Source organism: Trichosurus vulpecula, chromosome 1 (genome assembly GCF_011100635.1).
Source record: "Trichosurus vulpecula isolate mTriVul1 chromosome 1, mTriVul1.pri, whole genome shotgun sequence".
NCBI classification, from domain to species: domain Eukaryota; kingdom Metazoa; phylum Chordata; class Mammalia; order Diprotodontia; family Phalangeridae; genus Trichosurus; species Trichosurus vulpecula.
The window spans coordinates 565683295-565703668 of NC_050573.1; the positions used below are offsets into that span (position 1 = coordinate 565683295).

General features: G+C 39.0%; 1 protein-coding gene across 1 annotated transcript in view; it reads left to right on the top strand.

Moving 5' to 3' along the window:
- The first annotated feature begins 3343 nt into the window (after positions 1-3343).
- Positions 3344-20374, top strand: part of CDC14B (cell division cycle 14B) — a 142020-nt gene continuing 124989 nt past the window's right edge. The window contains exons 1-5 of the mRNA XM_036741882.1: positions 3344-3858; positions 4531-4599; positions 9148-9201; positions 9642-9747; positions 17922-18053. Coding sequence (XP_036597777.1) covers positions 3667-3858; positions 4531-4599; positions 9148-9201; positions 9642-9747; positions 17922-18053 — 553 coding nt within the window. The 5' untranslated portion in view covers positions 3344-3666. The remainder of the gene's footprint in view (positions 3859-4530; positions 4600-9147; positions 9202-9641; positions 9748-17921; positions 18054-20374) is intronic.

A 20374-nucleotide genomic window follows, 5' to 3' on the forward strand; every position in this document is an offset into this window, starting at 1 on the left:
AAAACCATATCCCCTGCACTAATAATATTTAAGGGAGCAGGTAGATAGAATTCTAGCCTGGTACCCCAATCTCTGAGGACAGCAGAGTGGTCACACTTCTGTTGGCCCTAATCTCCTGCTTCCCCTCCTGGCAGGGATTAAAGTCTCCCTTGGAGAAGGGTGGGGGGAAAATAGGCTAGAAATGTCTATTCTACCTCCTCCCAAGCTACATGTGAGAGACAGGCCTCAATATACCAGTTTTGTCTTTGTCATCTTTATAAATATGATGAATATGAGATGAAATTTCAGAGTTATTTTAATACACACTTTACCTTATAATTGGTGATTTGGAGTATTCTTTCATATGATTGTTTATATAACTTTTATTTCCTCCTTTGAAAACAACTTATTCATATCCTCTACCCACATATGCCTGTGAAATGACTCTTGTTCTGCATTTATATCAATTCCCTACATAACTTGGATGTCACACCTTTTTCAACTATTTGCTGCAAAGATTTTTCCCAATTAACTGCTTTTTTCTTTTAATTCTAGTCACAATCATTTTGTTCATACAAAATCTTTGCAACTTTATAGCATCAAAATTGCCCATTTTATCTCTTGTACCTTGGGTTAATTAAGAATTCTCCACCAGCTATAGTTGTGAAAGGCATTTCCTTCAATTCTCTAATTGTTTAAATGATGTGATCTTTTATATTTAAGTTATAACCATTGAAAGTTTATTGTGCTACACACAATTTAAGATGTTTGCCTAAACTTAAATTTAACTGCACCAATAAGGAGATAGCCCCAAACCAATAGGTTTTGGGACAAGGGTTACAGATAGAAATAATGATCTAATATATACCGTATCAAAGTATTTAATGGAGCACTTTTTTGTAGTAACAAAGAACTGGAATTGAAATGACTTACCACCAAATGAACATAAAAAATGGAATCTAGTTATTTAATATGAAATATGAAGAATTCAGAGAAACATAGGAAGATTTGTATGAACTGAAATAAAATTATCTAAGCAGGACTGGAAAAAAATAAACACAACCACTCACTCAAATACCCAGCTGTATGTGACCTAATCAACATGGATGTTTCCTCCCCAGTGACGCAGACTGTAACCCCAATAAGACCTGTCTACCTCATCTGACTGTTATGTGTATCATCCCATAAGGTTCACCACAGGAGGAATCTCTCAGGTGCTGGGCCTCCATCACTTTTTCTTGATCTCAGAAGAATGCCGGAATAGCACATAGACTATTTAAAAGGGGTGGGGAATTTGTTCTGTGAAATTTGGATTCAGTCAAAGGGTTGAACTTGAAGACCTAGAAGGCCACAGGTTCCCCACCCCTGGTTTGGTTCTCTATCCTTTTCACCAATCAGCAAGCACGTCGTATGTCTGTTACTCCAATTTTTCTTTATAATTCCTTATGTGTTATCTCTTTCAATCTGCTCATCTCCATCGCAATCCTCTCTTCAATCACCTTCTGAGTAAGACATATGTTTAATTCTTCAGAAACTGTAGTGCTCCATGACAAATGGGCTATGGCATGGAATAGAATCATTGTTGCTTTCCTTTACATTATTATAGGCATTGTGCAAGTCGTCACAAAACCCTGATAGCATACTGGTACTAAAAAAGATGGGCCTTTGTGTCAGGAAGAAGTCCATAGTTATTAAAGGATTTTTGTTATTTTCCCAAAGGCTGAGCGCATCAGCATCAACTACCAACATATATGCCTATTTATGTGGCATTTTAATGAGACTATTGTAGATAGGAATGGAAGGATCTTTCAAGAAGATATTAGTTGGGAATATAAACCAATCTCCTAATTTGAAGATCCTGCTATTATCTGTCTTTACTGACTATTTTTAAAAAACTTTTAATTCAGTAGAACAAATTACTCACCCTTAGTTCTCTTCCAACAAGGTATGTGCCAAAAAAAAAAATCAAAATTTTTCAAGATTATTTGAAGGACATAACAGATATAACCTCTTGGACAAAATGAGTACAGACTAGGACAACATAAATTAACTGATCGCTGCAAAGAACCTGAAGTCTGGGCAACTGAAAAATCAGTGATTGTTCAAGGTAACTTATAATTAAACATATTCTCTCCTGTCAGCAAAATGTTGTATACATGCATCGCCAGCTAGGATCACTGAATCCTGTGTTTTTAATAGTTTTTTTTTTCCTTTATTAGGAGGGTTCATTCTGCAGGAATGAAGAAGTGTTCTTTGATGTAAAAACAAAAGGCATAAATGATTTTTTAAAGGAATATTAGAAAGTGGGAAAAAGGAGGGAGTTTTATATAGAGATAGATCTATTTAAGGCTGGGCAAAGCCAATTCCCGCATAACAATTAGATAAAAATTTTTCCGAGTGGAAGGCTACCACTGATCAATGTTCACACACTCCCCAAAAGTGCAGAATGTGGTTATCCCAGCATTAAGCACTCTAATTAGCTTTGTGAGGTAGTTCCACCCTATTTTGGTAGAAACCTGGGTCACTATGATATGGAGACAATAAAGTAAGTCATCAACAGGTTTTTTCCAAATCTTTTTCTCATTTCTACTGAAAAGAAATACTAGATAAGGGGTGTTCTGGAAAAGCGCCTGTCCAGAAACATTATTTCTTATTCTGTTGGCTTCCTTTAATTCACTATCAACTAGTTTTGTTAGGGTCAGCTAGGTGGAATAATAGATGGAGTGCCAGGCCTGGAGTCAGGAAGCCTCATCTTTCCGAGTTCAAATCTGGCCTCTGTCACTTACTAGCTGTGTGACCTGGGCAAGTCACTTAACCCTGTTTGCCTCGGTTTTCTCATCTGTAAAATGAGCTGGAGAAGGCAATGGCAAACTACTAGAGTGTGTTTGCCAAGAAAACCCGAAACGGGGTCACAAAGAGTCTGAAAGGACTGAATGATAAAGCTTTGTTGTGGGGGCTGGACCAATGAATAATTGGGGCGGGAAATCCTTCACAGATGCATAGTGGCAGCCACTGGATTATAATTTACAGTCTTAGAGACCTGCCTGAAGCATTGAGAGGGTGAGATTTATTTGCCCCTTAACCACACAAGCTACTATGTGTCCAAGACTGAACTGAAGTATTCTTGACGCCAAGGCCAAGCCGCTACCCACACTGCTTATCGTGTTTGAAGGGGAAAAAAGTGTTAACTTTCAGTGTTTGTATCGTGTGCTTTAAATAGCGCTGGGATTCATACACGCCAAGGTTTTTCTTTTCTGTTGCTGAAATTTACAAGCCGGTCTTTAGAGAGTCCATCCAGCCCGGTGGAAGAGCACCCAAAGGGTGGGAAGGTGGGGGTCCCAGCGTGCCCGAAGCTACTAGTATCCAACGCTTATTTGTAATCTTTATTTTTCCCCCATTTTTGGAAGGCCAAGAGCGTGTACGTGTCTGTGTGTGTATATGTACACGCCTAGACGTGAAACGCAGGTCTAGACCGTCCAGAGAAGGAAGACAGATGCGGCCAAGGCCAGCCCAGCCCCTCGCAGCCCCTCTGGCTCCACCTCCGCAGGCTCCGGGGGAAGAGACACTCAGCCACGTCCCAGATCGTCCTTGAGCAGGCGAGCCCACCACGGGGCCCTCCCTACCGAGGGGTCCCCTCCGCCCGCTTAGCTTGGACGAAGGAGTGGCCGCGCCGAGCAGGGCGTCCCCATGGCCAGCGCCGCGCTCGAAGCGGTCACGCAGCAAATTTGTAGCCTGGGCCCGGTGCAGCCGTTGGAGACGGAGCGCGGCGCGCCCTTGGCCGAGGACGTGGCCGAGCTGCCCGTGCTGGATGCCTCTGGCAAAGCGATCCCTTTCGGGGCGCTCTTCCGGGAGCGCCGGGCCATCGTCGTGTTCGTGCGGGTGAGACCTGGCTGCCAAGTCCCACATCGGCGCGGGGCGGTTTCACCCCCTCTTCCCTGCCTGCAACAGCTTCCTCCGCTGGCCTAGTCTTAAAGTTGCTTCCAACCTACTTTGAGGAGGGGCTGTAGGTTTCTGGGAATCCCGGACAGGCGGAGCTTTATTGCTTTTTTTTCTTTTTCCTGAGTATTATAAGACCTTTCCTGTGGCAAAGGCTCCTAACCTTGGTTCTTTCCTTTGTTGGTGCGGTCTACTGACCCCTTCTCAGATCGATGTTTTTAATACATAAAATACATTGATTACAGAGGAAACCACGTATATTGAAATAGTTATCAAAATTTTTTTTGTAAAATAAGCTCGTGGTCCCACCGAGCCTAGAGAATGAACACGTAGGTTTGTGGCTCCCCCCCCTCAGTACGAGGGTGCTGTTTCTTTTGCTTTTTGAAAGGGGAAAATGCAAAATAGATGTCAGGTTTATCAGCCCCTGGTTTGGAAGATGCTTTTCGCTCCTGTTTTCCTCTTCCCAAATACAACAACAACAAAAAGGTGGTGGATTCTTTCAGTTTTGGTGTGAGTGGTCCCCCCATAACACCTTTTCTAAATTGTAGAGCGTATTGAGTTTATGAAAATTCGGCCCCTTCTGGATGCTCACATCTTGCTGCATTAATGTTTCAGCATTTCTTGTGTTACATCTGTAAAGAATATGTAGAAGACCTGGCCAAAATCCCCAAGAATTTCTTACAAGTAAGTTTCCTAAGTGGGGATAATCAGGGTGTTAATACTGCAAGGGAAAGATTAGTCTGTCAAAAAGCATTTGTTAAGGGCACATGGTCTCAGTATAATGTGACACTGGGTAGCAGACAACACTGACTGTGCGTTATTAGAACCATTCAAAAGCCAAGGATGGTACTAAATCCCAGGCCCAGCAAGTAAGAGGAGTTGAGTAAATAAATGCCATAGGATTGAACCAGATGATGTCTCCACAATGCATGCAAATAGACAGCAGTCAGATCTGGAGAAGTCGGCAGAGACATAGTAATACATGCAGGAAGTAAGGCTCTAAAATCTGTCATTTTCTACTGTTTTGTTGCAGTAATAACAATCCTCTCAGGCTTATACATGCATTCATTTTCACTTTCCCTATGTTTCTCATCCACAGTGGCCACTTGCAGAAGTCTCCAATATAGATGTGAATTTTATTTTCTAAATTCAAACCTCAGCACTTTATGTTCAGCAAAAGTACATTTGATGCTTCTTCTTTGACTAGGATATGTGAAAGTAAAATAAATAGAGAATATCTGATTAAATAACTCTTACTATCAGTTGTTTTATTCTTCCCTCATACACTTTTTATAGTGATAAAGCTCATTAATCATATAACTTAGGGAAATCTTATTTATTGAAGCAGCTGTCTAAATGCAATTTGTGTCTCTAAAATACTTTTAAAATTTATTAATAGCTTTCTTTTGACACAGCAGACACTTCCCAACAAAAGCCTTCCTCCCCACAGACACACATAAATTATATGCCCCTAAACAGTTAAACAAACTTTCTAATAGTTTTCTAATAGTTTTTTTTTTCTTTAAACAACTGATATAACTTGACACTTTGCACTTTTCTAGTTAATTGACTTTTAACAGAAAGAAAGGATGTGTGCTCTCAGTTAATTTGGTACCATTATTTTCTGTTAAATCGTATCTGAATTCTTTTGCCTCTTGGTGACAGCCTCTTTATTTGAATGACCTTCACCTATGGCACCCTGATTTCAAGAAATACTGATCCTATTCTTCCCTGACCCTCTGTTGATTACCTATAAAATCCGATGGCCAAGTTCATTGCTGATTCTTCGGTCCCTTTGAGGCAGCTGGTGGTGCAGTGGATAGAGTACTGGGCCTGGAGTCAGGATGTCCTGAGCTTGCCTCCCACCTCAGGTACTTACTAGCTGTGTGACCCCTGGGAAAGTCACTTAACCCACAGTTTCTTCAGCTTTTATAATGAAGATAGTAATAGCACCTGCTCCACAGGTTTGTTGTAAGGATCAAATGAGATAATATCTACAAAGTGCTTAGCACAGTGCCTGGCACATAGTAGGTGCTGTGTAAGTATTGCCTTCCCTTCCCCCTCCTTTGGTGACCTGTTGACAGAATAGGACTCCCACAATCCAAGACAGAAGGCGTGCTTCCACTTTGGCCGTCATCTAGGTTTCTTCAGACTCTCTGAATCTGGGAGAATAGGATCATCATTGAGTTCTGGAAGTGACTTTAGTGGCCATCAAGGCCAACGCACTCATTTTACAGATAAGGTACCCCAGGCACAGAGTGGTTAAGTGTCTCTCCTAGGGTCACACAGCTCATAAGTGTCTTCCTGACTCTAAGTCCAAAGTGCTATTGCTTGCTACAGTTGCATTTTCAAAAACTTTGCTCACCTTTGATCTTCTTAAAAAGTATGTTCGAAAACATCAATTATGTTAAAAATAATATTTCTTACCTTTTTTTGCGAGATAAGTTATCTTTGGGTATAAGTAATTTTCCTTTGCTTTTTGGTATCTCATATTCCAGCCTAGTCTTTAATGTCTCAGTTTGGACTTGATGAGTATGATGCTGCAGTAGGAATGCTTGATCTGAAGCCAAAGGTCCAGGGTTTAAGTCCTCTGGGGACTTATCTACCTGAGTGACTGTGGATAAGTAACTTATCCTCTTCAAACCTCAATTTTGTAATCTGTAAAATGAGGATATTGGAGTAGATGACCTTGAGGGTCTCTTGTAGCCCCAAATTGATGATGCAATCTGTGCCTTTTTGAATGCTTGTGAGATGTTTACTGAAGCTCTGGAATTTGTCAAAATGCTTTTAAGGGCAAGTTAAATTTAGGCTTCCTCTCTGTTAGTAGCCAGTGAACCAGTGCTTTGCCCTCTAGCTTCAATACTGAAAGGAAACATGATTTCTTACAATATGATATATACATGCACTCTGTTTCATCATGAGTTTCTTTTTTTTGAAGCCAGTTATTAGATTATTAAATTAGGGCCATTCACTGAAGCAATTGAAATGAGGGCTCATTGAATTTGAGAAATTTTATAATGAGGAGACTTGATTAGTTTCTTCTGCTAATTTTGGTTCTTTTATTTGGTGGCAAATACCTCTCCCAAATGGTGATTATGAAGTGACCCAACTGTCCTAATTAAGGAGGGAAAAAAAGGCCACATGCCAAGTTTAAATATCAAAGAAGATTTATTAAGGTATAATCTTCACATCTGGCTAGAGATAGAGGTAGGATACTTAAGGCCTCCATATCTTCATCTAGCTTGGGGCAATGGTATGGCAGTTGCCCGGTTGTGATAATATGGCCTCCCAGCTTCCCTCTTTTATGTAGTAAAAGCCCCATCTCTCCTGAGTGTTAGAGATGCCCCTTCCTTTTCTGGCAATCCAAGATAGAGGTGGGTGGAACAAGGTACTATCTGTTACCTCCACTTCAAGATCTAAATTTTTCTGTCTCTGAGCACAGTAATTAGTTGTGAGGGATGAGAATGGAATGTTCCCTGATGTATTCAAAGTTAGCTAAAAGGAGACACATGGAGAGTATTCACAATGCCTGCTGCTATGGTGCCATCTGGGCCAAGATGGGCACTTTACCTGTGAAGTAATTATTCATGGATAATAAACACTTACGGGATACATGCCAATTACCAGGCAGGTGTCAGAAAAAATGGCCTTAAGTTGTTCTCTGAAGTGAGGAATCAAAAGTCTCCTATGGTTTTTATTTTCTCTAGGATTCAACATGTGAAATTCTAACTCAGATAGGAGAGGACAAATAAATGTCCCAAAGATTCTAACAAGGTGATAAATGCCTTTCTTACTGATATAGCTACGTATAAATATGTGTATGCAAGTTTATTCTATAACAGGTGGTTTTAATTCATTTATAGCCCTTAGGATGAGCAAAGATAGCACTTGGCAGTTACAGAGTTCTAGAAAGCAACACTACATCCTCATACACATACTAAGAAAGGGCTACAGAGCTACAGAGCCCAAAGATTATGGAAAGCATCACAAAATTTAAAGTTCTGTAGGGCTCGTCACAATTGTCTTACCAATCTGTGTCCTTAGAGCAAGTTGCTTTAATTTGTAGAGACCTTACATGTTCTTCCAATTTTACTCATTTGGCTTTTGCTTTACTATTTTTATTGAACCTTTGAAGTTTGGCGTCAAGGTCATCTACTCCAATATCCTCTCTTCCATTCTCTTTTTCGGAATGCCCACTGTTGGGGCAGTTAGGTGGCTCAGTGAGTACAGCAGCGGCCCTGGGGTTAGGAGGACCTGAGCTCAAATCCAGCCTCAGACACTTGATACATGTACTAGCTGCGTGACCTTGGGCAAGTCACTTAACCCCAATTGCCCTGCCAAAAAACAAACAGAATGCCCACTTTTTATTCATTTTTAAAAAAATCTCTTCCCAACCATTTTCATTCTTTGAATTTTTCTTTAAAACTCTGATTTTATAAAATAAAATAAAATAAGGCAAAAGACAGTCTAATGGAGGAGACAATATGCAAGCAACCGTGTATAAACATGTTATAGACAGGATAAATAATAATCGACAGAGATGTGAAGTGCTTTGCAAACCTTAAAGTACTATAATATTATTAAGCTAGTTATTACTAATTATTATTAATCTAGTTATTAATTAATAACCTATCAATAAATATTAAGCTTTTTTAAAAACACAAATTTTACTCTTTATCTCTTCTTTTAATGCTTTTATGAAGCTTTTTAAAAAAATGAGGATTCCCCATTCCATTTTTCTGGAGTTTTGTTCCACCACCATGGGGATTTCTCCCCTTCTCCCTTATATTATATTATTTCTTCATTCAGGAGAAATTTTTTTTTACTCATTTGTTTGTTCATCCTTTTTCTCCAGGATTTTCCTTGTAAGGAAAATATTTCCTTTTCCTTCTTTTTGTTTTTTGTTTACACTATTTCCTTTTGCTAACTATTTTGAGACAATGAGGGAGAGCTGGGCTTAGTCATGACCTTTCACTTAGCCATCTTGCCAGAACTCACAATTTAGAATTAACATACATTTCTTTTTTGTTATTGCTTATACATTTTTGGAGGCTTTCATCCTGATGCTGTGGAAAACTGTTATTAAAATAGAATAAAAATTGAAGGGTGAGGAGACAGATGTAAAATAAATAGCTCCTAATGAATAAGACATTTGTTAAAGTGCTTTATAAGACACTGTTAAAGACGAGCTATAATCTTACGTAGTCACAACTTTTTTTTTCTCTTTCAAAGGATGCTAATGTCACACTGATAGTTATTGGACAGTCATCTTTTCAACACATTGAGGTATGTGGTTGATAAATAAGAAAAATTGTATTTCTTGATCCAAACTTATGATGTTATTGGTGTAGGGAGCTCCCAGTGTGGAAATTTCTTCCACCTATGCTGAACTGTAACTATCTTATTGCTGTAGGGAGTTCCCAATGTGGAAATTCCCTCCACTCCTGCTGAGCTGTAACTATCTATAATTTGTCATCTCTCAAATACCCACCTAGGGAATTTAGAGGTGAGAACTGTGTGTCAGACAGAACTTGAATCCGGGTATTCGTACTGTATCCACTGTGCCATGCTTCCTCTCCACTGAGGAAAAAGGGAGATTAAACAGCTAACTTTCTGACATTAGATGTGTGGGGATATGTAAATTTTTTGGCTACAAATAAAATTAAGTCAGAGTTACTTTTTCATATTTTTTGTTTTGAGACTCAGTTTTCCTCTTTCTTTCCTAGCCTTTCTGCAAGCTGACAGGGTATTCTCATGAAATCTATGTTGACACTGAGAGAAAAATTTATAGAAAACTTGGAATGAAGAAGGGTGAAGGAATTGCTACTTCGGGTGAGTATGCTGCTGGGTCTTTCATTTTACTGTAAAAAAATTAATATTTCCCTTTTGTCAATATATTTGTTTATGGATCTATAAACATTATAGTGGAGAAAAAATAGTTAATAAGAGTCAAGGGCCTTTAAAATTTTTATTGATATTTTGCTTGTACATCACTTCAATTTCCAAATTTATCTTTCCCAACTCCCCTACGTAGAGTGCCATGTTATGTAAATAAAGAGAAAAGAAAGAGGGGGAAAGGTAATTCAGCAAAACTGACCAACATATCAGTTGTGCCTGAAATGTATGCAGTGTTCCATATCCATAGCCCACCACCTCTGAGAAGCAGCTAAGGATAGGCTTTTTCTCATCTCTCCTCCAGGCTCCGCTTGGTCATTATAATTAATTACACAGTGTTCGGTTTTATTGTTTTTGTTTCATTTGCATTTTTGTAGTCATTGTGCAGATTTGTTTTCTTGGGTCTCTTTTCTCTACATCAGTTCATATAATTCTTCCCGCATTTCTCTGAATTCTTTATACATTCATTATTACTTACATTGTAATAATATTCCATCGTATGCATATAACAAGACTTATGTAGCCATTCCCCAGTCACCGGGCATCTACTTTATTTCCAGTTCCTTGGTACCACAAATAGTGCTGCTATGAATACTTTGGTGTGCAGTTTGACCTTATTTTCTGCCTGTAACATCTTTGGGGTATATACTTAGGGATGGAATCTCTGAGACAAAGGAAATGGACATTTTAGTCTCTTTTGAAAGGAAATTCCAGATTGTTTTCCAGAATGGTTAGATGACTTCACAGTTCCATCAAAGTGGCTTCTGTCTGCCTGTCTTCCAGCAGCACGTTCAATATTAATAATAATAGCTCACATTTACATATATAATTCTTACTACGTGCCAGGCAGGCCGCTACGTTGCTCAGTGGATAGAGTGCTGAGCCTGGAGACAAGAAGAGTCATCTTTGGGACACTCAGACACTTACTGGCTGTGTGACCGTGGGCCAGTCACTGAACCCTGTTTGCCTCAGTTTCCTTATCTGTAAAATGAGCCGGAGAAGGCAATGGCGAACCTCTCCAGTGTCTTTGCCAAGAAAACCCTGAATGAAGCAATGAAGAGCCGGACGTGACCGAACAACCACCACAGATGTGCCGGCCCCGCTGCCGCTGCTGCTGAGCGCTTTACAGTCATTATCTCATTAACACCTAATTAATTAACACCTGAGAGGCGCGTATGATTATCTTCCTTACTTTACAGATGAGGAAACTGAGGTTAAATGATTGGCCCAGGATCACTCGTGCAGGGCGTGTCTGAGGTCACATTTGAACTCAGGTGTTCGTGACTCCAGGCTCCACTCTAAATGCCTCGCTGCCCCAAATCTTCAATATTAACTATCTCATCTTTTGTCGTTGCTGTTTTGTTAGGTGCAAGATGAAACTTCAAAGTTGTTTTGGTTTTCATTCCTCTTACTATTAGTAATTTAAAGAAATCTTTCATGTTTCTAATAGTTTGTAATTTTTTTTGATTCAATTTCTTTTCAATTAACAAAAAATCTTTTTCCAATCTACTTTTTCTCCATTAAAAAAAAACAAAAACAAAACCCTTGTGACAAACATGCAAAGTCAAGCAAAATAAATGTCCACATTGGTCAAGTCCCAAAAAATTTGAGATTTGGTTTTCCATATCATTTAACCACTTTTCCATGGGAAAATGGTTCTTGGTCTTCCATTTTTTATTAAATTCCTTGTATATATATCATGGATATCATGCCATAAGCACACTGTGAAGAGAGTTAGAATCAAGAAGGCTTGAATGAACATCCTACTTCAGACACTATCTCTGTATAGCACTGGGCAAATCATTTAACCTTGAGTCTCAGTTTACTCATGTGTAAAACGGGGGGAAGGTCCCTTCTACCTTAAATCGATTATCCTGTGATTCTTATTACAGATATATGATTCAGGGATTTTTCCCAGTCCACCACATTCCATCTCATCTTAGTTGAATTGTGTTCATTCAAAATTTTCATATAATCTAATCTGCCAAATTTAGATTTTTTTTTGGTCAGATTTAATTTTTTTTGTGATTGCCTTTATTCTTTGTTTAGATTAGAACTCTCCTATTACCTAAAGTTGTAAACTCTCTGGAAATCTTATTATCTTCTAATTTTTTAAATGGTGTGTTCTTTTATATTCAGATCCTATCTCTACTTTTAGCTTATTAGTATACAGTAAAAGTTTTTAGTTTAAACCTCATTTCTGGCAGACTTCATTCCAATTTTTCCTCCCAGCAATTCTTGTCAAATAGGTAGTCATTCCCCAAGTAATGTATGTTCTCAGATTTATTGAACACTGGTTGGTTTGATTCATTCACTGGTTTCTGATTCTTTGTTATCTAGTCTCTTTCGCCGATCTATTTTTTATTATTAACTAATACAAACTGGTTTTGATGATTGCTTCTGTATCATATAAAATTATATTTTTTCATTATTTGCTTTGAGAAACTAGAATGTTTATTGATCCAGATTAATTTTGTTATTTCATCTAGCATCATAAAGAATCCCCTTGTTAGTTTGATTGATCTGCACTAAATTAGTTTAAATTTAGTATAGTTGTTTTTATTATGTTGGTATGACTCGATAATGAACAATTCCAAATAATTTGAAGCAATCCTTCCAATTTTTTAAGTCATTCCTTATTTCTTCACAGTGTTTTGTAACTGTATTTACATAAGTCTCCAGTGTACCTTAGCAGATTGACTGCCAGATATTTTATATATTATATGGTCATTTTTTTTGTGAAACTTCTCTTTCTGTTATTTCTTCTATTCAGAGGCTCTTAAAATTATCATTTTATGAAGGATAATAATTTCTTATTTTAAGTTAGACATTCAATCTTCATTTAGGATCTTAGTTCCCCAAAATAGTAGTTATTATGTAGGGGGGTTGGGAGACAGAGGAGAGGCAGGTGTGAGTGGAGAAGCAGCATATGAATCATGACTATGACATTGTGAGAGCATCATTCCTGTGCTCTTTGAAAATCTTAACAGACTCTACATTCATAGAGCTCTGTGTAATTAGGATAATAGGATCATATACAGAAATGAAAGGGACCTCAGAGGCCCCCTAATCCAACTCCTTCGTTTTACAGATGAATAAGTTAGGTGTGAACTGTTTAGTTTGGCTTAGTTTATGCCTAAACTCAGAGTGATTTCTACAGTAAATATATAAAGGTTGAAAGATAACAGATATACTCCATGGTCCAGAGTACCCCCTTTCATAAGAGATTCTAGCTCTGTGCTCGCATAGACCAGTTCTGCTGGGCAGAGAGTCAGATTTTTCTGTCTGGCTCTGCCTTCTTCCTGGAGTAGAACTTCAAGGCAATTTCTAAAACAGGTCTTAAGTATGGTCCATGTTCAGGGCCTACCCAAGATTTGGGGAATAGAGTGTCTCCTAGAAAAATCAGTTAATGCACAATATGGAGATGCAGCCTAAGACAACTGTTTTATGTCTTTTGTCACAAAAATATTTAAGATGCAAAGAATTGAACAGCGCACATGAAGAAACACCAACAACATTACACACTTCAAATGCTATTCATTCTATTTCCCTTGGAAGTTAATGGCAGCTTTGTAGGACTGCTGCGAGGTATTTTGCTCTCACCTCAGACCTTCACTATCTGTGAATCACGAGGTCCAGATCTCCTGGCCAGCCAGGACATGGCTTTCTTCAGTTCTTTGGCTCTGGGATGATCCTGGTGATGCCCATGTTCTCCTCTGAGAAGTTCCTCATTCTCTGGTTGACTAATGGCCTAATCTCAAATTCAGTTAACTCTCAACCTGTGAAGTGGGTAACTGGCAAGGTTGAAAAATGGTCCATTTCTCATGTGATTTCCTGTGTTCATGAAAGGAAAGAAAAGGGACTTGAAGTCTAGTCTCATGGGCTAGTAAACATTCTTTCTGCCACGTGTTTGCAGATTCCATTGCCACTGGGAATGGTGGGGGGAATCGAGAGAGAAAACCTCACTCCCCTACTCCTGGTACAAGTGAGAGTGTTGGAAGACTCACAAAAGAGAAGGATCCAAAAGAGAGACAGAGACATAATTCCTCATTCGTCGTATAGACCAACATGTACAGTTCGTCCTCACTCTCAGGGTAGTCTCCAGTCTTTGGGGACCAAAGTCTCTGTCATTCCAGGAAAGTGCATGTAACTCAACAGAGACAGAACACATATCAAGGTCTGTGGGTTGTGTCCCTTTCTGATAAAGATCCACACCCTATAATTTTATCAGGTGCATTAGGATGGGAGGGGGATGCAATTGACCAGGGGTACCCTTTATCATCTCCCCACTACATAGAGATTTTTCTAAATTCATTTCTGCTAATTGTTTATACAGCCCATAGACGCTTTGAAGACCCTTATCCCAACTCACACTCTTAACAGATGAGTCTTAGATCCTGAAGGAAGGCTCTATTGCCCCTCAGGACCCTAGGGATACCCCTGAGTTGAGGGTGATTATCCAGTGCTATTGTCTTAAGCTTCCACTAACATGCTTCTCCCCAAGATTATCAGTTGAGACTCATTTTAGACAATTAGCTTTTAGAAAGAAGTATTTTTATAGTAAGAAAAGTTGGTTGAAAATATTCCCACAAAGGCATACGCTCACACAAGTACATGCAGAATCCCCAGGAAAATAGGCTCAAACTTAGACAGTACACATGGCAAAGGAGTAATTCTCAGTTCCTAGAAGTTGGAAGTTTTCTCATCGTATTTGTGGGGAGCTCAAGAAATTTTCCTGAGGCATGACATGGGTTCTTTGCTAGGCTCCTTGTAGAGCTGTAAATCTCTGTCCAGTTTGCCCTTGGTTCCCAGTACAGATGCTGCTAGGACACTAAAGGAACCATAGTGCCCTCTTCTGGCCAGTGTTGGGGGAGGGAGAAGAAGATCTGGCCACAGCTGAAGCCAGAGACCCCTCCTCCCCACTCTGTCCCCAAGGCGCTCCTCTTCAGGGGTTTTATTGGAAAGCCACACTTGTGGCTTCTAGTCTGAAAGCAGCTTGATAGTTTATCTAGGTGGATGACTCTAGGAACACGACCAGTTCTCTCTGACCTATCCAAAGCTTTTTTCCTGTGCAATGTAATCCCATTTCCAAGTCTTTTTAGTACTCAGTCTAAAGCCTATGATTGAGATTGAGTGAGCATCTTATCACTTACCTTAAGTGAGCCGACTTGATTGAATAAATCGGCCGCCCCACTCTATACCTATGAAGGCCGTGTAGTGTAAGGGATTTCGATTAAGAGGACCCTCATTTGAATCTTGACTCTGAGGCTTGGCACTTATGTGGCTTAGTACAAGTCACTTATTTTTTCTTCATCTCAGTTTCATTATCTGTAAGATAAGGACGTTAAACCAGAAGACCTCTAGAGTTTTTTTCCCAACATTAAATCTGTGAGCCTATGATTCTGTTCAGTTGTCTTTTTTCTTATTAGCTCGTAATAGGAAAAAGCGGCTTTTTTCCCCTGGTGAAAAACAAAAAGATATACATCTCAGAATCAAATACAAAGCATTCTGCTTGTTAGATAGGAAATATAAAAGTAAAATTTTGATTTAGATAAAATTAAGCAAGTGAAAAGAAATGAGATGAAGCAGTTAACTGCAAAAGAAGAATGGTTCGAAAAGTGATGAATATGAGGAATTTTATACATAAGCAGTGAATGAAAGTAGCCCAATGAAAACTGTAACCGAGTGACAAACAGGAACACTAGCATCAGTAACCAAACAAGGCCCTTTTTGAAAAACCAAGATCTACCATATCTCTAAAGCAGTAAGATCTATTTTAGGCTGGGTGCATGGAGGTGGGTTGGGTGAGAGCTACATGTCAGTTTTGTTCCATGAAAAAAATTCTGTCTGTGAAAAATTATGTGAAAATGTATAGAGAAAATATTTTTTGTTTATCAATTATTAATATTATTCAAGCCTAGCTTTACCGTGTCTAGAAAATTATCTAACCAAAAGATTACTGTAGAGGTCAGGCTGAGCCCCCCATTCAGGGAAGTTGGACACCTGTAAGGAATGCTTAGATTCCACCCACTGCTTTTTCAGGGTCCACCCAACGCTTGTGGTTTGGGTCCTCCAAATCAGATTAACCTACCAGCTCATATGCAGCTCAAACTACTCTTCTGGAGACTGCCTACTGCCTATGTGAAGCCAGTCAGGCAAATGTCCTTTATAACAGTGTCTGAACACTTTATAAGGTGACCTTACAAAGATTTAAGGAGGGAGCCACTCCTTTCTGGCTCTCTCCTTGCCAAACAACCTAATGAGTTTCTTTCTAAAACTATTTCAGATTTTAGGGTTCATTCTCATGACTAACAAAAAATAAAAGTAAAATTGAGTCTTTTACCTATAATAACCTTTGCAGGACTGTACTCTCAAATCCTAGGCAGTCAAGGACAAAGGCAGGACCAAATTTAGGGTAATCAAGGGAAAGACTTGTTAGAAATAGACTTATTTTTCTAGAAAGGTTTAGTGACCAGATGTATGGGATAGTGGAATGGTCACCCAACTTAGAGTCAAGAGATTTGGGTTCAGATTTCACCTCTGCCATAGTGGTTGTGTGATATTGGACAGGTTACTTCCCCACTGGGCCTCACTTCTCTTCATCTGTATAATGAGAGTGTTGAACTAGACTGATGGTGAATGTCTCTTCCAGCTCTGGCATTATATGATCTTAATATGAACTGAGTAAAAAGCCATAAACATAAATGGAAAAGTTAAGAGAGAGATTGGCTGAAGGATGAAGAGGAAATTTAGAAAGCGAAGGAAGTGTTATTCCATCCGTGGTATGGGAGTAAGGTTAAGGAATCAAACTCACTATAGGAAAAGAAAAATAAAGTTGGCAAACATGTAAAACACAAAAAGTAACACTTGGGAAAGACAGAAGGCACTTCGTGGTAGAGTGAGGTTGGGTGCGGAACAAACCAAGGAGCAGAAAATAATCATGCCCCGTACGGCCAACAGAGCAGGAGGAGGAGAAGAAATTAAGTTCAATCCATAATTACCCCTTATAGGCAAAAATAATAAGAGGGAAATAGAAAGCAAGACTAGTAAGATAAGTTGATATATTTGTAAGATGATGTCATAAAGGACAAAAAATTTGTTTAAATTTTTTCGTTTAAATCTTAAAAGTTATATTTTACTGATGACCTTTATTTTTACATTACTATCATTTCTAGATATACTGCCCTCCACCCCACCTTACAATTTAATTCTCCCTTGTAACAAAGATAATAGTAAAACAAAAACCCCTACCATCACCTGTCTGTTATGGATGCGACGTTTCCCCACCTCTCTGCTGAGAAGAGGGAGATGTGTTTCATTATCTGTTCTCTGGGACCATTACTGGTTTTCCTCACCTCAAAGTCTGATTTTCTTTCAGTGATTTATTAGTTTACAGTCACCATTATGTATTCACTCTATGTCAGTTCAGAAAATTTTCCCATGTTTCTATGAATTCCTCCTAGTCGTTGCTTCTTAGTACACAATAATATTTCATTACATTCATGGTACGTTTATTCATCCATTCCCCAACTGATGGGCACTGACGTTGTTTAGATTCCTTCACTGCCACAAAAAGTGGTTCTGTATTCTGGCATATGTTAGATGTTACTGTCTGCTTTGGATTTCCTTCAGATACATGCCTAGTATTAGCAATGCTAGTATCTCTTTGTTGTCGTCCTGGTATTTCAGTCATGCTCAGATCTTCATGACCTCATGTGGTGTTTTCATGGTGAAGATACTGGGGTGCTTTGCCATCTCCTTCTTCGGCTCGTGTTACACAAATGACGACCCTGAGGCAGACCGGGTTAAGTGACTTTCCCAGGGTCACACAGCTAGTTAAATGTTAGAGGCCAGATTTAAACTCAGGAGAATGATCTTCCTGACTCCAGGCCTGTCACTCTGACACTCTACGCACTGCTCCACCCAGTTGCCCCAGTTACATTTCTTGCACAATTCTAAATTAACATTCAGAATGATTAGACCAGCTCCCAGTTCCAACAACAGTGTATTGGTACACTTGTCTTCCCACAGAGAGACTAATGATTTTTTTTAACCTAAACCTTATAAAATATGAATTAACATAACTGAAAGATGAATGCTAAACATTTTAGTGCAGAGTCCGCATGTGAAATCCAACCTACTCTCAGGAAGTATTCAAAGCCTGTGGAGAGCGGTTACTGGCCCTGCCTTTGATTTTCAAGGAGATCCAGTTCAGCAAGGTGGAACGCTCATTTTAGGTCCTGGTAAGTCTCAGTTTTAAAACCAAGTAACTTCATTAATTGGCTGTCTACTCTCTGTGACTTTTCTTTCCTAAAATCTGGAGGCCATTCCCAACATAAGCACCATTTCCTCTCTTCAACATGCTTGGTACATAGAAAGTGTTTAATAAGTGCAAGGTTGACTGACTGATTGACTAATCTAGGGACTTCATCCTTTTATTCAAAACTACATTTTCAAATGTGTTCATGGCTTTTCTTTCTAATGACTAATTTAATGTAATACTCTCAATCTTCAGAAAGCAACTAATGGCAGATCACCGAGATTGTAGGGATGAGCAAAAAAGATAAACTAAAGTAATTCCAGTTTCATGATCTGCAGATATTTTACAAGATACTATTCAGTTCCACAGAGTTCATAGGATCATAATTAAATTGAATAAACATTTATCATGTACCTACTGTGTGCCAGGCACTAGTGATACAAGTAAGAAAAGGTCCCTGTTATCAAAGAGTTTACAGTCTAAAGGGGGAAGTCAGGACACCAAAGGAAGCTGAAGAGGGGGGAGTAGGCCCCAAGGGATACCTGGGTGGGGATATGATGCCCTGTGGAGTCCAAACCAAGCAGAGTTGCTGACCTGGAAAGTTCTGGAACTTCTGTGCCCTCTTTAAAGGAAAGATTTGGGAGAAGATTTTAGCTCTATCCTTCCGTCCTCAAATCAGAAGAGAGAGGCAACTGAGAAGGTATCGAGTGACAAAAACTGAGCCAATTAGCATGGTGTGAGATTTCACATTATCAGCTTACCCAGAGTGAGGTATGATGTTCCATGGAGTCAAAAGCAAGCAAGAGCTGCTGCTGGAAAATGGAGAGTTGCCACTGATTTAAAGATAGAAACTTAGAGATCATCTTTTTTAAAAATTTAATTTAATTTAACCTCTTCATATAACAGATGTGGAAACTGAGGCCCAGAGCAGTTAGTTAAGCAGCTCATCTAAGGTCACCCAAGTAGTATCATGCAAAGCGGGGATTTGAACCCAGGTCCTCTGACTTAAAATCCAGCACTCTTTTCACTGTAGTAATGAGGATGAAGGCTTATTTTTTTTTTTTTATCAAGAGAAGGTTTAAGATTTATTTTACACCTGATAAAACAAAGCATACATTTGTGAAGTGACCTACTAGAAGCAGCTAGCTGGTACAGTGGATAGAGTACAGGACCTGGAGTCAGGAAGAGCTGAGTTCAGATTTGATTGCCCAGGCTTATCTTGGCTAAGTCACTTAACCTCCCTTGGTCTCAATATAGGCACCTGTAAAAGGAGCATGATAATAGTGCCTACCCCTCAGGGTTGTTGTGAGAATAAAGTGAGATATTTGTAAAGCACTTTGCAAACTTTAAAGCTTTATTTAATAAATGCTAGTTATTATCATTAAGCAACAGAGGTGCTGAACCATGTGAGACTTCTTATTTGGTACTGAGTGAACTAGGCCATGCAAACTTCACAGCTTGATTCCCAATATTTGTAATAAAACAACAAAATTCCTCTATTTTTTTTCTTTACAAAAGTGCCAAGCAAGCCCTTCCCACTTGTGCAGTTATACACCAACTTTTCAAGTTACTAATGTTAAAAGAAAGGAAGTACTTTTGAAGGATCTTGTGATTTTAGTAACATGGAGGATTCTCAGATAAGGAAACGCCGTCTGCCATTGCTAGGTCAGTGCTTTCTCTGAAGGCTGTCTTAGACAAGGGTGCTTAACATTTTTTGTGTCCTGCACTTCTTTGGCAGACCGATGAAGTAATGTTTTTAAATTCATAAATTAAAATAATTTTTAAAAAAGCAAACAAATAATGTTGAAATACAATTATCAGAACATTTAAAAAAAACCCAAGTTCATAGGCTTCAGGTTAAGAGCCCCTGTCACCGAGAGTTGCTTCGAGAGCTCAAAGGTTAGGTGACTTCCCCAGAATCACATAGCTATCGTGTCAGAAGTCGGACTTGAACTCAGGCTTTCCTGGCTTAGAGATTATGCTTTCTGTTGGCTTCACCGAGCTGCCTCTCTTTTAAAGGAATTCATATTTTCAAGTTCATTTAGGATTTTGACCAAAAAAATGTTATGCCTTTTAGCTTGTTTGCATGAACAACTAGAAGATTGAAAACCCAATCTATTCCATTACCTAATCTAGATTGTTCCCCAGTTCTTCTGTTCAAACCAAGGTCTGATCACGCGATGACACTTGGTCTTATTATTACAACGGAAACTAGAAGACAAAGAATAAATTCCACCAGCCTCTTTTTCCCCATTTTTTTTGAGACCAGATCTTTTTGTCTCATCCAAACTAGAAATCCAGCAG